The 17,789-nt window shown below is 36.6% G+C and overlaps 1 protein-coding gene across 9 annotated transcripts in view; it reads left to right on the plus strand.

The window, feature by feature from the left end:
* The window catches only part of MAP2K5 (mitogen-activated protein kinase kinase 5), a 316,347-nt gene that overhangs the window by 57,739 nt on the left and 240,819 nt on the right, over positions 1 to 17,789 (plus strand). For all 9 annotated transcript variants that reach the window (XR_008380627.1, XR_008380628.1, XM_053594066.1 and 6 more), the window contains exons 7-8: positions 2,373 to 2,421; positions 11,329 to 11,393. Coding sequence is in view for 7 of the 9 variants with exons in the window: in XM_053594066.1 (XP_053450041.1) it covers positions 2,373 to 2,421; positions 11,329 to 11,393 (114 nt within the window). In the remaining 2 variants the exon portion in view is untranslated. The remainder of the gene's footprint in view (positions 1 to 2,372; positions 2,422 to 11,328; positions 11,394 to 17,789) is intronic.

Below are 17,789 nucleotides of genomic sequence, written 5' to 3' on the forward strand. Positions count from 1 at the left end.
AACTCAGTCACAAAGAAATTGCCAGGGCACAAAATATGTTTTTACTAGACCAAATTGATAGCCAGATATAGGCATAGTGAATGAAATTGATACTTTGCTGTTACTCTCAAAGCATTAGTTGCTTTTGTTTTAGGTGAATCAATGTTTATTAAACTGAGCTAAACCACATGGTTTTCCTAGGCCATAATTACTGACTTCAAGTCCCACCATCAAGGCAAGGCCTTTCCTAAACAACTTGAGTTTCTCCTTCTGTAAAATTAGGATGATTAAACTTTCTGTTTACCTCTGGTGTTGGAAAGATTAATGAAGCTGTATTAAGGAATCATGTTTTGTTTCTTGGATGACAGGTGTTTTGCAAATGCAATGAATCAAAATGTTATTATTTCAAGTTTATAACATAATAGAGTATCTGTGGAGAAACATTGCCTTGTTTGGCTTTGTTTGGTTATGTGTGTTTTTACAATAATTGGAACTCTCAAATTGGGAGTCATTTATGGGAATACTAGGATCTAAATGTTTCCTAGAAAATAAAGCATGTGTGTGAAAGAATGACTTTGAGCAAGGTATGTACCTTAGCTTTGTCTATAAATTAGGGAGGATTAAATTAGGGTAAGTAATGGCATTTAGCACAGTGCCTGGCACATGGTTGTCACTCGATAAATGGTAACTGCTATTATTTGGTTAAGTGGACTGATTTTAGGCAATTATTTATCAGCTTTAGTCCTATTCTACTGAATTCTTTTTTTGCTGTTTGGCAGGGGCCAGGTTGAACCCGCCACCCTTGGTATATGGGGCTGGCGCCCTGCTCACAGAGCCATAGGCACCACCCTCTACTGAATTCTTAACTCCATTTTAGTGCTTGGATTTTTAGATTTGGTAGGACATTATTAAAGTCTAGAACCCTTGAGCGAGGACATATTTTATAAAATCTAGGAAAATAGGGACAAAAGTTCCATAGTTTACATTTGACCATAACAAAAGTTTAAGGTATATTTAGAAAGAGGAGGAATAATAACTTGAAATGGTGAGTGTGGTCAAACTTCAAAGTCCAAGCTTTTCTCAGATGTAACGTATTTAAGGTATCGAGTGGAGTGTGAGTATCTATTTCATGTTAGTTCATGCGTCCTTTTGCTTGCCGATGCATTGATGTCTTTGTCTTACTGCCTTGCTGCAGAGTGTCCCGTGAGTCACCATACATTAGGGAAGTTGTGAAATGGGAGCTAAATGTAGCTTTATTTACAAAATTTTTATTGCAAAATTTCACTGAGAGGTGACCAACATGTGGAGAATATTTCATAGGACTTTTACTAAACTCATGCACATAAAAGTTAATATAGCCATGTCTAGCAAGAGAACATTTTAATATTCCTTAAGTAACTCTAGAAACTGAGTCTATACCTACAAGAAGAGAAAGAAGGCAGCTGAAATTTATTTATTTTAATGATAAAAATATACCTGCTATGTACAAGACAATGCCAGATATTTTCTAATATTTAATTTTCCTGCTTACCCTATAATTTTTATTTTTCCATTTTATAGAAAGAGGAAATTGAGTTTAAGAGGATAAGTAACTTGTCCCAGGTCACACAGCTAGTAGGTATGAGGATTTATTCTTACTACAATTACTATAATTTGCTTTCTAGGAAGCTGAAGTATAGCTCTTAACTATAGTTAGGACTTAAACTATGTATCTTTTGAAGTTCCATAATCTTTGCTACTATAAATATTCTGAATGCATTGTTCTTTTGTTTTTGTTTTTGAGACAGAGTTTCCCTGAGTGCCATGGCATTATAACTTATAGCAACCTCAGTCTCTTGGGCTCAAGTGATCTGCCTGCCTCAGCCTCCTGAGTAGCTGGGACTATAGGCACCCATCGCTGTGCCTGGCTATTTTTAGAGACAAGGGTCTTGCTCAGGCTGGCCTTGAACTCCTGAGTTCATATGGGCCTCCCAGAGTGCTAGGATTATAGGTGTGAGACACCCAGCCCAGCCCTCTCAGTGCATTTTTAAATACTTTGTGTTTTGCAGCAAGAATGTCCATATAAAATTGCCACCGAAAGGCTACCCTTTCAGAATTAATGACCAAAAAAAAAAAAAAAAAAAAAAAAGTCACTGATGTAGTCCATAAAATATTGTAGCTTCATTTTGACTATAGGACTCTATTTCTTTAGATTACTAATGGGGTTTAGTCTCTTCATTGATATTTTTGGAATTTGGCCAGTTGCTTTTAGGAAAAATTTTATACAGGGAAAAGGATGAAAAGAGTGTAGTCAGTGCCATACTTAAAAACAAAAGTGTATTTTAGTCTGGAGTTTGGATTGGTATTCAAAGGTGTTGATCTTGCCATTAAAAATTATGTCTTTTCCTTTTCAGCCTAAAGAAATCTTCTGCTGAATTGAAAAAAATATTAGCCAATGGCCAGGTAGGTATTATTACATTTTAATATTTTTGCATAATAATAACTTATTACTGTCTGGTGTTTGTATTTAGAAACTTAAGCAGTTGAAAAGTACGTGAATTTTTTTCTTGTCATAAATGAGTAACATGGCTTAATTTGATTGGCAGAACAATTTACGGCACGTTTTTCAAACCGTGCTAATGGGTTTCACTCCCAGCAGATTGAAGTACCATGCACACACCCTGCTGCCATCTTAGGTTAAAAAAAGTTAATCAGTTCTGAACAAGTATGTCAACCCCTGCATTCTGAGGTGAAGGTTTCTTCCATTATCTTTGGGGAGAAAAGGAAAAACTGTTACTTTATTACCTTAGCTCCTTCTTTTGTCCTGAAACTAACACTGGCTTTTTAGGAGAACAGAGTGACAGCAGACCTTTGGCATTTAAAAATCCCTGGCCTTCAGGAGACATTGGTTTGCCTAGACGACTGGCCATCTAAAGCAGAATGACCTGACCCTGTCAGTGACGGACAAACGGGCCTGCAGGCCAGTTATTTCTCACAAATTTTGATTCAAGTAAATGGACACATCTGAAATAGTATAGTGCTTTTAAACATACACTGGTAAATTAAGCTACCTACAGGGTCCTCTATTCTTCAATAGCAACATAAATGCGTTTTAATGTTTGTTATAGTGGAAGCCCTTTGATAGCCTTGGAGGCAGGCGCCTGTCCATTGCGATCAAGCCTGCCTATTAGGCTCTATTGACTGAGACATCTGTGTCACTGCAAATAAAAGACTCCTATTGATTTTCTTAACTGCTGTTCACTTCCTGTCCTTGTTTCGAAGGCTGAAATCTTAATTATCTCAGATGCTTATTCAGTGCCTTCACACACTGACCTCTCCAAGCCTCATTGGCATTTCATGAATCAAGTACTTGTAGTCGAGCATGTCAAGAAGACAAAGCCAGGTCCTCATGCCTGTCCTTTAATATCACCTGTAACTTTGTGGCCTAATAGATGCACATGCCTTAAAACGTACGGTAGTGCTTCTGGTTGCGCCTTGCTTGTTTAGCATGTAATTCCTTGAATACAGTTAGAAAAAATTAAGTTGATCTGGTTCTGACATCTGATCATCATCCAGAGTGAATTCTAGCCCTTAAATATTCTAGGTACAGTTAAGGAGAATCTGGTGTTATGTGTATAATCTTGGTAGTCTCGAAATTTTAAATAGTATTTATCTAATGCTTTTAACTTTAAGCAGTTTTGTTTACATTGAATTCCACATTTGTATCACCCCCGTACCCTCTATGTGTTCAGAACCAGTATAAACAAATCTGACTAAATGCAGAAATATTGAGCCCAGGATATTTATGTATCTTCAACCTGTTTGCATTCTAGTTACTGATGGTAATTTATGTACAAGTCACTTGTGTTCTTTAGCTGGAAAATATATTTCAAAATTGACATAAATTAAGAAGCTTTAAATACATTTGTTCAACTCAGGCAATGGAAAATAACCTGTCATAGGTTCCTCTTTCAAAAATGAAAAACAAGACTGGGTGCAGTGGCTCATGCCTATAATCGTAGCGCTTTGAGGGTGCATATGGTTGAGGTTGTTTGAGGCCAGGAGTGTGAGACCAGCCTGAGTAACATAGTGAGACTCTGTCTCTTCAAAAAATTAAAAAAAGAACAAATTAACCAGGTGTCATGGCACATGCCATTAGTACCAGCTACTAGGAAGGCTGTAGCAGGAGGATCAGCCCAGGAGTTTAAGATTGCAGGGAGTTATCCAGGGGTCCTCAAACTGCGGCCCATAGGCCACATGCGGTGGTGTGATTGTATTTGTTCCCATTTTGTTTTTTTACTTCAAAATAAAATATGTGCAGTGTGCATAGGAATTTGTTCATCGTTTTTTTTTTTTTAACTATAGTCCAGCCCCCCAACAGCCTGGACTATAGACCAGGGAGAGTGAACCAGCCACCTGTTTAAAAAGTTTGGGACCCCTGCAGGCAACAGACCTGAACCCTGTCTTAAAAAAAATAAAAAAAAGAAAAGAAAAAACCAGTTTATTGCTACTGCAAAAGAAGAGCATTTTGCAATGTTCCTAATGTTTTGACAACAAACCTAGTACCATAAATATTTTAGTGGGCTCAGTTATGAGGTTCTCTATGGTGGGAGATTGTCATGGCAATGATTTTTGACACCTAAAGATTGTTTATTGTTTTCTTTTGGGAATGTAATAACCACACATTAAACAGTATGACATTTTCTTTTAAGAATTAGCCTTTCTTATGTTTACTTTCACTAAAACAAACAAACAAACAAAAAAACCCCCACCTTTGGAAACTTTCAAAATACCTGTTAATTCCTCAACTCCTTGGTGTAACTACACAGTGAGTGAGAGTCCATTGCAGTGAGGGAATGTGCTCAGTGTGGGCATCAGTCAGTGTCTGGTCTGAACACTGACACCACTTTATATGGAAGATGTAAGTCACATTTAACGATACTTTAACACTTGAGCATAGTTTTTTATTTCAGTGGTTTAGCAAAACATTAATAATGATTTGCCTTTCAACTAGCCTCCACTTAGATTTAATAAGGAATTCATATTAATCATTAAAAGAAAGGAACATGATTCTTCAAGATAATCAAATATTGACAGGTTAGAAATAGCTTTCTGCCTGGGTTCATTGATATAGGTTATGTGATATAAATATTTATTTCTTTTCTGTCACTCAGAGTAAATGCCACCAATTGATTCAGCATTGATATGGTGTCAACAGTTCATAAGAAACATTTGACTGGCTTGTGTTTTCCGATTAGTCTGTGCTCTATAAAGTGGGATTTACTAAATCTCTTCAATTGTCTGCTCATAGAGTGTGACTGCTTTCTGAAACCATTATTGCTTCGATTTGTGAAGCAAAGGTCTGGTGATAGGACTATTTTCTGTCAGACCTTTACATATAAAATAAGGATTAATTGAGCATTTTTATTTTAATGATTTATAAGCAATAGATACTGATTCTTCTTAACTCAGACGATAAACAAAAGAATATTTTCTTTACTAATCTATAATTGAATTTCATTTCATTTCCCCATTAATTTCATTAAAATACTAAATCTTGCACTTTTTAAAAAGTTTAACATTTAGTCTGTGGAATGGAGATGCTGTTTTCCTGTTATCACTTTATGATGGAGTATTTCATTTTTTCCAGGTTAAAAAATAAATCATAAGATATTTGTGGCATGTTTTATTGGAACTATAAATCCATTGCACTGATGTATTTTCTGGCTGTGTTTTTCCTACTTCGGTTCTAGCACGACATCATCTGTTTAACATTGGCCCTTGATTTGAAACTGATAAGAAACAGCCCAAAGGATCAATTTAAAGGATTTAAAAAGTACACAGTTACTCTAAGGCAGTGGTTCTTAACCTTCCTAATGCCATGACCCTTTAATACAGTTCCTCATGTTGTGGTGACCCCCAACCATAAAATTATTTTTATTGCTACTTCATAACTGTAATTTTGCTACTGTTATAAATCATAATGTAAATATCTGATATGCAGGATGGATTTTCATTGGTCGCGACCCACAGGTTGGGAACCACTGCTCTAAGGAGATGTGACTCTGACCTTTGCCTCTGTAAGGTTGTTTTCCTTCTTTTTGATTTTTAGATTTTATATGAGATGGTGACAGTATTTTCCTATTCCTGATAAGTCAAGATATACTCATAAATGTATTGAGAAGTTAGAGATGTAGAACTAATTCTGGTCCAGCTGAATCCTTGGCTATTATTTGGAGAACTTCAAATGGCATTTGAAAAACTTTTGTGTTTAGAAAAAAGAAGGGTTGGGAGAAATAGGTATTTGTTGTAGATTTAAAACTATTATCACTAGGTATAAAACTCTAGACTCTGACAGTTCGTCTTGGATCCCATATCAAAACTGAAACATGAGAGCATGCATGTAAGCCAGACCACAGGACACCCCCGCTTACCACGTACACGCTGCCTGGTCGCCCATGGGTTGTTTTTGTCTCTGTTCTTTTGTGGCCCCTGCCTTTCCTGCAGCAGGAGCAGAGCCCTGGGCCAGTCACTTCCCTGAGGTCATTTGCTACCTTGGCAGTTGACATGTAATTGTAACTCTTTTTTTTTTTTTTTTTTTTTGAGACAGATCTTACTATGTCACCTTTGGTAGAGTGCTGTGGTGTCACAGCTCACAGTAACCTCAAATTCTTGAGCTTAAGCGATTCTCTTGCCTCAGCCTCCCAGGTAGCTGGGACTACAAGTGCCCACCGCAACGCCTGGCTATTTGTTGTTGTTGTTGTTGTTTTTGTTGCAGTTGTCACTATTGTTTACTAGCCCAGGCTGGCTTTGAACCTGCCAGCCTTGGTGCATGTGGCTGGTGCCGTAACCACTTGAGGCTTTTTCTTCTCCCTCTCTCATGTCTATTACTCTCCTTTTATTTGCTTTAATTTTTTTTTTAATAGGGTGGTACCTATGGCTCAGTGGGTAGGGCACTGGCCACATGGACCAAGGCTGGTGGATTTGAACCCAGCCCAGGTCAGCCGAACAACAATGACAGCTGCAACCAAAAAATACGGGCACCTGTAGTTGCAGCTACTTGGGAGGCTGAGGCAAGAGAATCGCTTAAGCCCAAGAGTTTGAGGTTGCTGTGAGCTGTGACACCTGGCACTCTACCCAGGGTGACATAGTGAAACTCTGTCTCAAAAAAAAATTTTTTTTTAATAGTCAAAAGAAGGAAACTGAACTGTATTTTAAAACTATGTGTTTTTTTTTTTTGAGACAAAGTCTCAAGCTGTCATCCTGGGTAGAGTGTCATATGGTGTCACAGCTCATAGTAACCTCAAACTCTTGGGCTTAAGCGATTCTCTCTTGCCTCAGCCTCCCAAGTAGCTACTACAGGCACCCGCCACAACGCCCAGCTATTTTTTTGTTGCAGTTGTCATTGTTGATTTTAGCTGGCCCGGGCGGTCGAACCTGACAGCCTAAGTGTTTGTGGCTGGCGCTCTACCCATTGAGTACAGGTGCTGCCCGACTTTTTGGTATTGTCGAATGAAAAATTTACTTTACCCCTTTTCAATTTAAATGGCTATGTGATTTTTGAAACATTTTTCTTCTTTAAAACAAATGTCATACCTAATGAAATTGCTTTTAACTTGTGAGAACCATTCAGTTGATATTTCATCTTTCTGTGAGGAAAGAGGCGTCTTCCTCTAAATTTCCATTTGAGACAGTCTGCTGATTTGTAACATTGAGCTGGAGTTTACTGAAAGACTGAATTCTAATCTTGACTAGGTGTTACTGAATAGTTATGTCACCTAAATGAATTGAGCTAAATGGCCGAAAATACTATAAAATTCTGTGATTTTTATGATACTTGATCCTATCTATAATATTTAAATACAGTACTCTGAAGGCTTATAAAACCCATTTTCTTATGTAATGAGCACTGTTCCTATCCTTCATTTTGAAAAGTTGAATTAATAAAGGCAAAAATGTTATTGGATGTTTGTGATTCCTTCATGATTTTTTTCATAGATTGATTAAATTAACCCATTTTGAAAATGATTTTTTCATAGATTAATTTAAATTAACCCATTTTGAAAATGATTTTTTCATAGATTAATTTAAATTAACCCATTTTGATCAGAGAGATGAAATTTTCACTTTTTTATAATCATTTGAGTACAATAGTTTTCTGCTCTAATAGTTTTTCTTTTAAAAATGTTTTTATGTGAGTAATATTTGTATACTATATAAAAATTAGAAAATTCAAATAAAAAAGAATTAGAAAATTCAAATAAGTATCAAAAAAAGAAAATTCAAATAAAAATTATCAATCAGTTCATAGGTCAGATAAAGTCTGTATAACTTTAAAACATTGTAGAAACCAACACTTCAATCATTTGTTTATGGCTACTGTCTTTTAAAATTATTAATTAATTGGGCGGCGCCTGTGGCTCAGTGAGTAGGGCGCCGGCCCCATATGCTGAGGGTGGCGGGTTCAAACCCAGCCCCTGCCAAATTGCAACAAAAAAATAGCCGGGCGTTGTGGCAGGCGCCTGTAGTCCCAGCTGCTCGGGAGGCTGAGGCAAGAGAATCGCGTAAGCTCAAGAGTTAGAGGTTGCTGTGAGCTGTGTGATGCCACGGCACTCTACCTGAGGGCGGTACAGTGAGACTCTGTCTCTACAAAAAAAAAAAAATTATTAATTAATTAATTAGAGACTGATTCTTGCTGTATCTAGTCTTAAACTCCTGGCCTTAAGCAGTCTCCCCTTCATCCCTCAAATTGCTGGGATTACAGGCGTGAGCTACTGCGCCCAGCACTGGATCCTGTCTTTTGGGCAGAACCAGGACCTGGTTCTCTTCAAAACCATCGTCATTCAAATTTTGCAATCTTCTGCATTATCTAGGATTCTATATATCTGTCCTTGAATTTGCTTACATAGTGCTTGGTGCACATGCACGTACACTTGCAACAAACCCTCTCCCGTTCTCCCCACCTTCCACCCTCTCGTGGGCTCTCAGCCTATTCCCTGTGCTCCTTGTTAGGTTGGAGTGCTGGGAATGCAGGTTGGAGAACTACTTCACTTCTCTTTTCACTCTGGTGGGTATTAGCGATAAAAATATCAGGATCGTAATGGTTGAATGTACTCAGAGATGTTCCATACCCACACTGTTACCTGTGGTGGAGAGGATATGACCATATACCGTGGCCCTTTGTTGCCTTGACTCTGTATACTATTAAATATAGTGACATCCTGCTTACCCTTAAATTTCAGTGCCCCTAATTCAGGATTTATATACTTGAATGAGTGAAATAATCTCTGTCCTAGAAATATACTTCAAGCCATGATAAGAGCACAGCTGAGGAGGTAAATTAATGTTACAAATTAGGTTGTTAGAGACATACTCAGGTTACCTCGAGAACTGTTCTAAAGAAATTAGCCCAGTAGCCTATTTGTAGGCACTGTTAGGTACTGCTATTTACATATCCTTCCTTGATCAAAGTAAACCAAATAATAACTTTGCTGGTATAGCAAAATCTCAAATTATTTTTTGTGCTGTTTTTCCTTATGCTGCTTTAATATTTATCATTCACTCTAGAATAATGAAGTTTTCTTTTCTTCATGCCACTTTTTTTTTTTTTTTTTGAGACAGAATCTCAAGCCCTCAGTAGATTGCTGTGGTGTCACAGCTCGCAGCAACCTCAAACTCTTGGGCTTAAGTGATTCTCTTGCCTCCGCCTCCCAAGTAGCAGAGACTACAGGCACCTGGCTATTTTTTGTTGTAGCTGTCATTGTTGTCTAGCTGGCCTGGGCCGGGTTCGAACCCACCACCCTCCGTGTATGTGGCTGCCGCTGTAACCACGGTGCTACGGGCGCTGAGCCAATGCCACATCTTTTATACAGGTTATAATATTTATTTTTTTCTGTAAGAGTAGTAAAGGACAGACTTCCCCTCCAATAGGGGAATAGTTGCCAATCTTTCTGTGTCTGTTATGTCTTCATTGACCCTAAATATAGTAATTAGCTGATTATAAATTCCATCAGTCTGATTGTATTACAGTTAAATTTGGTGCCTGGATTGGCCTTTACATGTTAAACTGCTAATATTCTTTTAGGGATTGGCAAAATAGCTTAGAAAGGAAGCTGTTTCTGTACCTGCGCTATACTCCTAATTATCACAGCTCTCTGAAGCTTCAACTTTGGAAATATATAGAAGAAAAGTATTTCCCTTGATAAATGAAGCCTTGCTTTACTCAATTGGTAGAAGTTTAGAGTAGAGCAAAATATTTAAAGGTTTACTATAATGGTCTGAGAGCAAGCTATTTTTTTCCCCAAGTGATATTGAATTAAAAACTCCATCCATTTTCTATGCATGCAAGGCAGTGCAGTTCCCTGGAAATTGATTTTTTTTCAGGGTTTACTATGGCTTTTCCCAAGCTTTAGCTATATGGAAAATAACACCTTTCTTAAATCCACTTAGTGAATTAAGTTGGCAGTTGATTTTTAAACAACTGCATCAGTGTGTAGAAAATTACTGAATGTATCAATTAAAGTCTGACTACTCATTTGATACATAATTATTTAGGGAGTTTTCTAAAAAGTGAAACATTGTTTTGTGGGCACTAATATGAGTCACCATACTGTTCATGACACAAATGAGAGTAGTATTTGTGGTATGATAGGTTTTTATAGAACCTTGGAAAAGTACCTTGTGTTTTATATGTTATAAAAAGGACTGTTTTGTAAAAATTACATGTGTATATGTTTTCCCTCTGTGCATTATAATATTTGATTATGTGTGCATTTTAAGGTGCATTGATTTCACACCTTTCTGTCAGCATAATATTGCTGCCCAGTTATTGCTATATAATAGTTTATCATTTGCAAAGAAATACTTTATCTATATAGGAAGATTATAAACATTATTTAGTTTGTGAAATGTTAATTATAGGGTCACTTGAGTTTTCGGGGGCTGATTTACTTACAGATTATGCATTAGATTACTGGTGTGTGTCTGTTGTGGGTGTTGCCTTCCTAAGTTTGACTTTGGTTATTGCAGTGCTATTTGGCATTGGTTATATGCAGTACAGGAGATTGTTTTCTTATCAGTATCTCTGACCTGACCCTTTTGAGCTATGTTATATCATTCCATTTTGACACCTTTTATCAAACTTTAATGAAATGACCCAGGCAAACAAATTGTCATTAAACTTTCCATCACTTTGTCCCTTGGTATCGTCTTTTATAAATTGGACAGCAAATGTTGTATTGATCTTCTCGTTCTTGCAGCTGAACTTGAAATGACCCAGACTGCATGTTGTTTATGGCCCAGAGTTGCTTTTCCTTGACATTTCCATCCACAGCATGACACCTTTTTTGTTTTTCTTTCTTTCTTGTGGAGATGAATGAACAAGACATACGGTATCGAGACACCCTTGGTCATGGCAACGGAGGCACAGTCTACAAGTGAGTAGTCAATTTTGTTTAAACTTTCTATCCACTTTTGCCAAATACCAAATATCCAAGTTCTTCATGACAGAGATTTTTAAATGACCACCAGTGCTTAGATTTGATTTCCACATTGACTCCAAAATTCTGCAAGGCATCTGTTTTCTCAGAATTGTCTGAAAAGTGCATTTATATTGCCTTTTTAATATTTCTGAGTCTGCATCTCTCCTGGGTGTATAGTTAATAGTTTACCATTAGCAAAGGTACCTTTAACTAGCTTGACATTAATGCATTTTTTCCTTTGCTGTTTAACACTATTTTTTTTTTAATTTGCTACCACCCTCTTTTAGTCCCCTGCCTGTTTATAGTTTTGCCCAGTGGAAGCTAGACCATATAAATACCATTTCTTTGCCCTGTGTCGACAGTGTAAGTTATTAAAAAGCCTTCTTCCTGTTGTATTTCCTTCTCTCCTCACCCTAGTCCCCTGAGAGAATTTCTACACTTTGATGAATATGTTAAGTTATAAAATTCTCCCAAATTCTGGTTGCGGTGATCTTACCCTAAAGGAGTGTTCATTTTCATATTAAAAAATGCTAGCCATAAAAAAATAGTTCTCTCTACAGGGAAGTATTTCTCATGCAGTAGTGCAAAGTTTAAACCACATAATATAATATCTGGTACTTAATAGTCTGCAATGGTGTATGAAAAATATTCCACTAGGAATTAAAAAAATCTATACTGTATAAGAAAGCCCTGAGGGAGTAATAAGGCTTTCCTCCAGAGAGCTATTTTCCATACATACACTACCCTGCATCACAGTATGATTGTGTTTTTACCTCGGATATTTTAATGTTGATATTGAGAATACTGTGTATTTTCAGAATTATAAAATAATTAATTTATTTTCGAATTGGTTACTCCTAGTCTTAGAAATTTGAGTTGTGATTAGCCAGGTGTACAATAAAATTTTCCTATTGCTCTGAGACCATGAGGGGGTGTTTTAAATACCTAGAACACCTCCCACCCTCACATCCATGCAGTCTTGGCATAGAATTTGATTTCTCAGCATTAGAAGCTACTTTGAAGTCATCTGATCCAGTCACCTGTCCATGGCCTCAATCCTTTGCAAATACAGCCAGGATTTGAGACCTTTCTCCTCAATATAGTTCTTCGAGAACTAATATTCACGTATTTAGATTATCTTTCCTATGTATGATCCATATTATGAATACTTTCTCTGAATAGTTGTTCTGCTGTGATAATTCAGAGAAATAATCATGTGTTTTTTGAGTGATGTTTGGGCCTTGATCTTAAAATATCTAAGGCCTAATGTGTCTAATGAGTTTTTAATGACCCTTCCCTGGGTCATTCTTACCCTATGGACCTCCAGTCCTGCCTGTATGGCATATCTTCATCTTAGCCTTCTTTTCCTTACTCTTACCTGATTTGAATTTTTACTCTGTTCTGGAGGCTTCAGTTCAGGTACCTACAGAAGGGAAAGAAGAAGAAAGAAAACATTCCAATTTGTTTCTCTTGAGTTCTGTGCAAGGAGCAGTTTAAAGCCTCAGTCTTTTTTCTTAGTTCTTTTATGCTCATTGCCAAATATAATAAAACAGGAACGTTTTTAGCAACTCTCTGGCTTTCTTTTATTGGCTTCAAATGGAATCCAAAAACATTTCTTTAGACTTCTAACCTACTAATCTGTGTTATGTCGCCAAATGTTTAGCTTTGTATCTCTTAATTGAAGAACTATTGTGAATTTACTGTCAATATTTGTTCTAGAACAGAAGAAACATAAGAACACCAAACCCCAGCAAAATTTTTATTAGAAAATACCCTAAAATTTTAAATTCTTTATCTTAAAACATAGATTTATTTAAAATGGGGGGAGGAGTATATAGGAAAGTGGAAATAACATGTCCAACTCTCAAGGAAAGATTACAATATGAAATTATGTTAATGTTTTTAAAATTATTTTTTATGATGATAAAATATGACAGAATTTACTGTTTTAACTTTTTTTTTTTTTGAGACAGAGTCTCATTATGTTGCCCTCGGTAGAGTGCTGAGCGTCACAGCTCACAGCAACCTCAAACTCCTGGGCTTAAGTGTTTCCCCTTGCCTCAGCCTCCCAAGTAGCTGGGACCTGCCACAATGCCCAGCTATTTTTTCGTTTCAGTTGTCATTGTTGGTTAGCTGGCCCAGGCCAGGTTCAAACCTGGCAGCTGTGGTGTATGTGGCTGGCACCATAACCACTGTGCTATAGGTGCCAAGCCTGTTTTAACCATTTTTAGGTGTACAGTTCAGGGGCATCAAGTACATTCACATCGTTGTACAGCTATCGGTACCATCCATCTGCAGCCTTCTTCATCTTGCAACTGAAACTCTGTACCCTTCAAATAATAACTCTCCATTTACCCTATTGTTAATTGTTTTTAGCTAAGAAGCATGGCTAGAACTTCTTGTTTCATTAGGGCCACATGTCCCAGGGAGTGTTCTCCCAGATGTCCTTAGTACAAATTCTTTAATTTTCTAAGAAAACTATGTTGACGTTAGCACTTATCCTAAGAGTTCATTTGGCTACTATTGCTGATATTCAGCATGTGTATTTTAAGATTTGATACGTTTTTGACAGTGGTCGCTTGTGGAGGGTAAATGGCAGTATCGTGATAATTTTACTACTTTATATAGTAGATCGCTTATAAAAAAATTCCATTTATCTTTTTACTTATATAATTCTTAAGAGGAAAGAACATGAAGATACCAAATGGCATAACTACGTTGATCTCTGGGCTTCATTTCTGCCTGGGTTTCAACTTGTTCTTTTATCTTTGACTTTTAGTTCAGCACAAAGAAATGGTGTGATCATCAAGAAATGAGAATCTACTTTATTAAAGTCTCTATAAAACCAAGTGTTTGATGGGTTGTGATTGAGTTTCTCCTACACTAAGTTTACCTTAATGGTGTTGATAAAAATTGTGGGTTTTTTGAACAAAATGATTACACTATAGGCTATGCTACATAAACTAGATGAATAAAAATATTGGAAAATCTACTCATTGGTAACAAAACTGCCAGATGGGCCTATTTAATTTTTTTCTTATAAAATGTAATAAAGCTAATAAGTTAAATTATTTCAGTCTTATTCAGTCTTATTCACTCTACTTGATGGGCTGTTACGAATTTCAAGGGATATATTGTTGTAACTGTAATGTGTATTATTTAATAGTTGATACATTTTTATCCTTTAAGTCTAGATGTTCTCTGCAATTAGACAGTATGAAATTCTGGCCAGATGTATAAACCAAATGGTAACGTAGATTCTGTGGATTGTTCCCTGCTGAGCTGTTCTCTGTGTTATGATAGTGATCTGGCCAAATAATTTTAAGTTAATATTTCTTGGATTACTAATTTTGGCTAAATGGATCATAAGAGAAATACCTTAGACTGAAGTATACCCCAACCCTAGGAAGAAGAAAAGTTTAGGAAAAGGTAATGAATAGATTTTATTACTGCTCCATTTTCCAAAGTGCTGCAAGTTGCTCCAAAAAAATAAATTCAGGAAAGACATGTTCTGATCCCCATTGAGAGATTTATAGTGAAAAACTTCAAGAAAGTAAAGGACAGTGTATGTCGTGATTAAGTGTAGGAGCTCTGAGTCAGTCTTGCCTCTGTCACTAACTAGCTATGTGACCTTGGGCAAGTTATATAATATCCTATGCCTCGGTTTCCCCATTTATAAAGTGGAGATTGTAATAGTATCTATCTTACGAGGTTGTTGTGAAGTTAAATGAGATGATGCATAAAAGGCATGGCCCTGTGACTGATACTTACTAAATGTTAGCTACTGGTAATGGTAGTACTAATAATAGAAAAATTATTTAAACCCTACTTCCAGCCTTTACTTGTGTTGGGGGGGGGCCTAATGTGCCCCTTCACAAATCTCCCTCCTCCTAAGACAGAGGACCTAAAGGGCCTAGTTAACCCCACCCCTGAAATTCATGCCCAAGGACCCTAACTCACCAAAGCCCTACGGGCAAGTCGTGGCATTTGCCTACTTCCTACTCCATATTAAAGGGGTCTTCAATTACCCCTGGGTGCAGATGCCATCTTTGCCTGACCTAAACTTCTCCACTCCCTTCTCCCTCATCTCTGGGTGCTGTAGCTTCCACCTTTCAGCTTGGCCATGGTTCTCTTCTTAAGGAACATCTATAAACATTTCACAGAACTACAGTTCTGTTGAACTAACTTTGAGAAATTCTGCATTTACATTCTGATACATATTATGCTTCTCTCTGTTTTATCCTGTTCTCTACTTGTTTCATGAATAGTAAGATTTATTATTCAATCTTAGATGTGATGATTTTTTAAAGTTTCGAAGTATTTTTTTCTTTTATCATACTTTATTTTCAAACTGCTGTAGGACAGTTGGTACAATGTTGAGATGTTGAGCCCATTTTACCACTGAAAAAACTAGGGTTTACAGTCTTGTGACATTCAGTGGCAAAGCCAGATCTCTACACACCATCTCCTTTCTTTTTGCTCTGTGTTTTCCCCTCAGGCAATGTTGTTTCTCAAGGTCAAGCAGAGTCCATTGTGTTTCTTTGTGTTTTCTAGTCTACCAAGCACAATAGATCCTTGATGTACATTGGCTGAAATGAGAATGAGGCCAGTGGAAGCTTTTTCAATCAGGTTTTGGTAGGGTTCTTTATTTGCATCATCTCCATATCTCGCTAGTTTTAGAGGCTGCATAATTGTTTTAGAAAATTTCCAAAGAAAAGACATATATTTGAAAAATTATTATTATTATTATTATTTTTATTGTTGGGGATTCATTGAGGGTACAATAAGCCAGGTTACACTGATTGAAAAATTATTTTTTTAATGTTAAAACTTTGGATACTTAGTATCCATTAACCCAATATACTAGTTACTATCCTTTTTTCTTGGATAGTATGTCCCATTGAGGTGAAAGCAATTTATAGGCACAGTTACTTTGTGGAAACATTTTTTATTTCAAAGCCAGTCAGTCAGACTCTTCTTCCTTGACACATTGTTCCATGGAGTCACTCAATCTTTGGGTCCAGAAATGAGGTAATATTTAACTCTTAGCATTAAATCTTGCTAAGTCTGTTAGTTTATAATCACTGAAGGATTGTCTTCTGTTAATCCTTCCTAAACACAAATTATTCTAGCTAAAACTCAAATTGTCAGCTTTTTGGCCATATATTCTAGCCTGTGGGTGTTGGAAAACAGTGTATTTTCTACCTCCAATTCCTTCCTGCAGGATAGTTAAGAGTCTACTCTGGACCTTGGGTAGAATTTTCTCAGTGATACAACAGGAAGATACAGGCTGCCTTCATGGTGTTTTGAAGACTGGCTATAACCATTATTTAAAAATTAATTTGAATTTATCTGGAGACAGAAGAGAGAAGGGATTGTAGTTCTGAAAGGTATTGGTCTTTTTTTCTGTTGTCTTATCTATTTTAAGAAATATGTTTTGGGCAATGGCTGGGGATGTTCCTGGGAGATGGTAATTAAGAACTTGTGAGCTATTAAATTGTATTCTGTACTTGTGATATGGCTATAGAGGCCAACTAAAACATTAAATTTGTGTTTGGGGCCTGGACTTGGACTGACTCAGTATAGTAATGCGATTTATTTAATGACAATTAGAAGCTTTGATGATCATTTATATAAAATAAGAATACATGAACTGCCTAGTTAAATATTATTTTTGATAAACAAAATATTTTAAAACGTGAGTTTCCTGAGAAGGAAACATCATAAAAAGAGCCTTGGATAGTGAAAATACTGGGATCCACCTAAAACCCAGAAAGCTATGACTACTTCTTTGACCAGCCAACCTGAAGGTGTCCAACCCAAGCTGAGAGCAGTTGGTCTGGCTCCCGCTTCACGGATGACTTGTGTCAGTGACCCCATGCCTTTATTTATATTTTTTCCCTGCTATGCATCTTATAAATTAAGAGTCATTTTTAAAGAGTTTTGATATTGACCTGAATGCAAGGGTGATTGTTTGATATATTTTGACTTAAAATTCCAATCAAATGAGGAGCCTTTTCCTTGCAACCAAGATCATATTTTAAACAAGCAAACAAGACATCATTCTAATGTAAAATTAAATACTTTCATATAGCTGTATTGTGTTATAGTATCATGTGACAAGCAAGGGTATTAATGTTTTCAGAAAATCAATGAATATTTGTCAAATAAAATTAATTATGTATGTTTCCCTCTCTCAGCATTTACTGTTATAGGTTTGTTTTATATAATAATGTGTATTGTATTGATTAGAATCTACGGAATGAACCAGAGTTTATGATTATATATACCTTTCCCACCTTTGCTGTCCCACTCCTCCGTGTTCCTGTAACCTCACACATGCTCATATCC

The sequence above is a fragment of the Nycticebus coucang genome, chromosome 6, assembly GCF_027406575.1.
Source record: "Nycticebus coucang isolate mNycCou1 chromosome 6, mNycCou1.pri, whole genome shotgun sequence".
Lineage (NCBI taxonomy): Eukaryota > Metazoa > Chordata > Mammalia > Primates > Lorisidae > Nycticebus > Nycticebus coucang.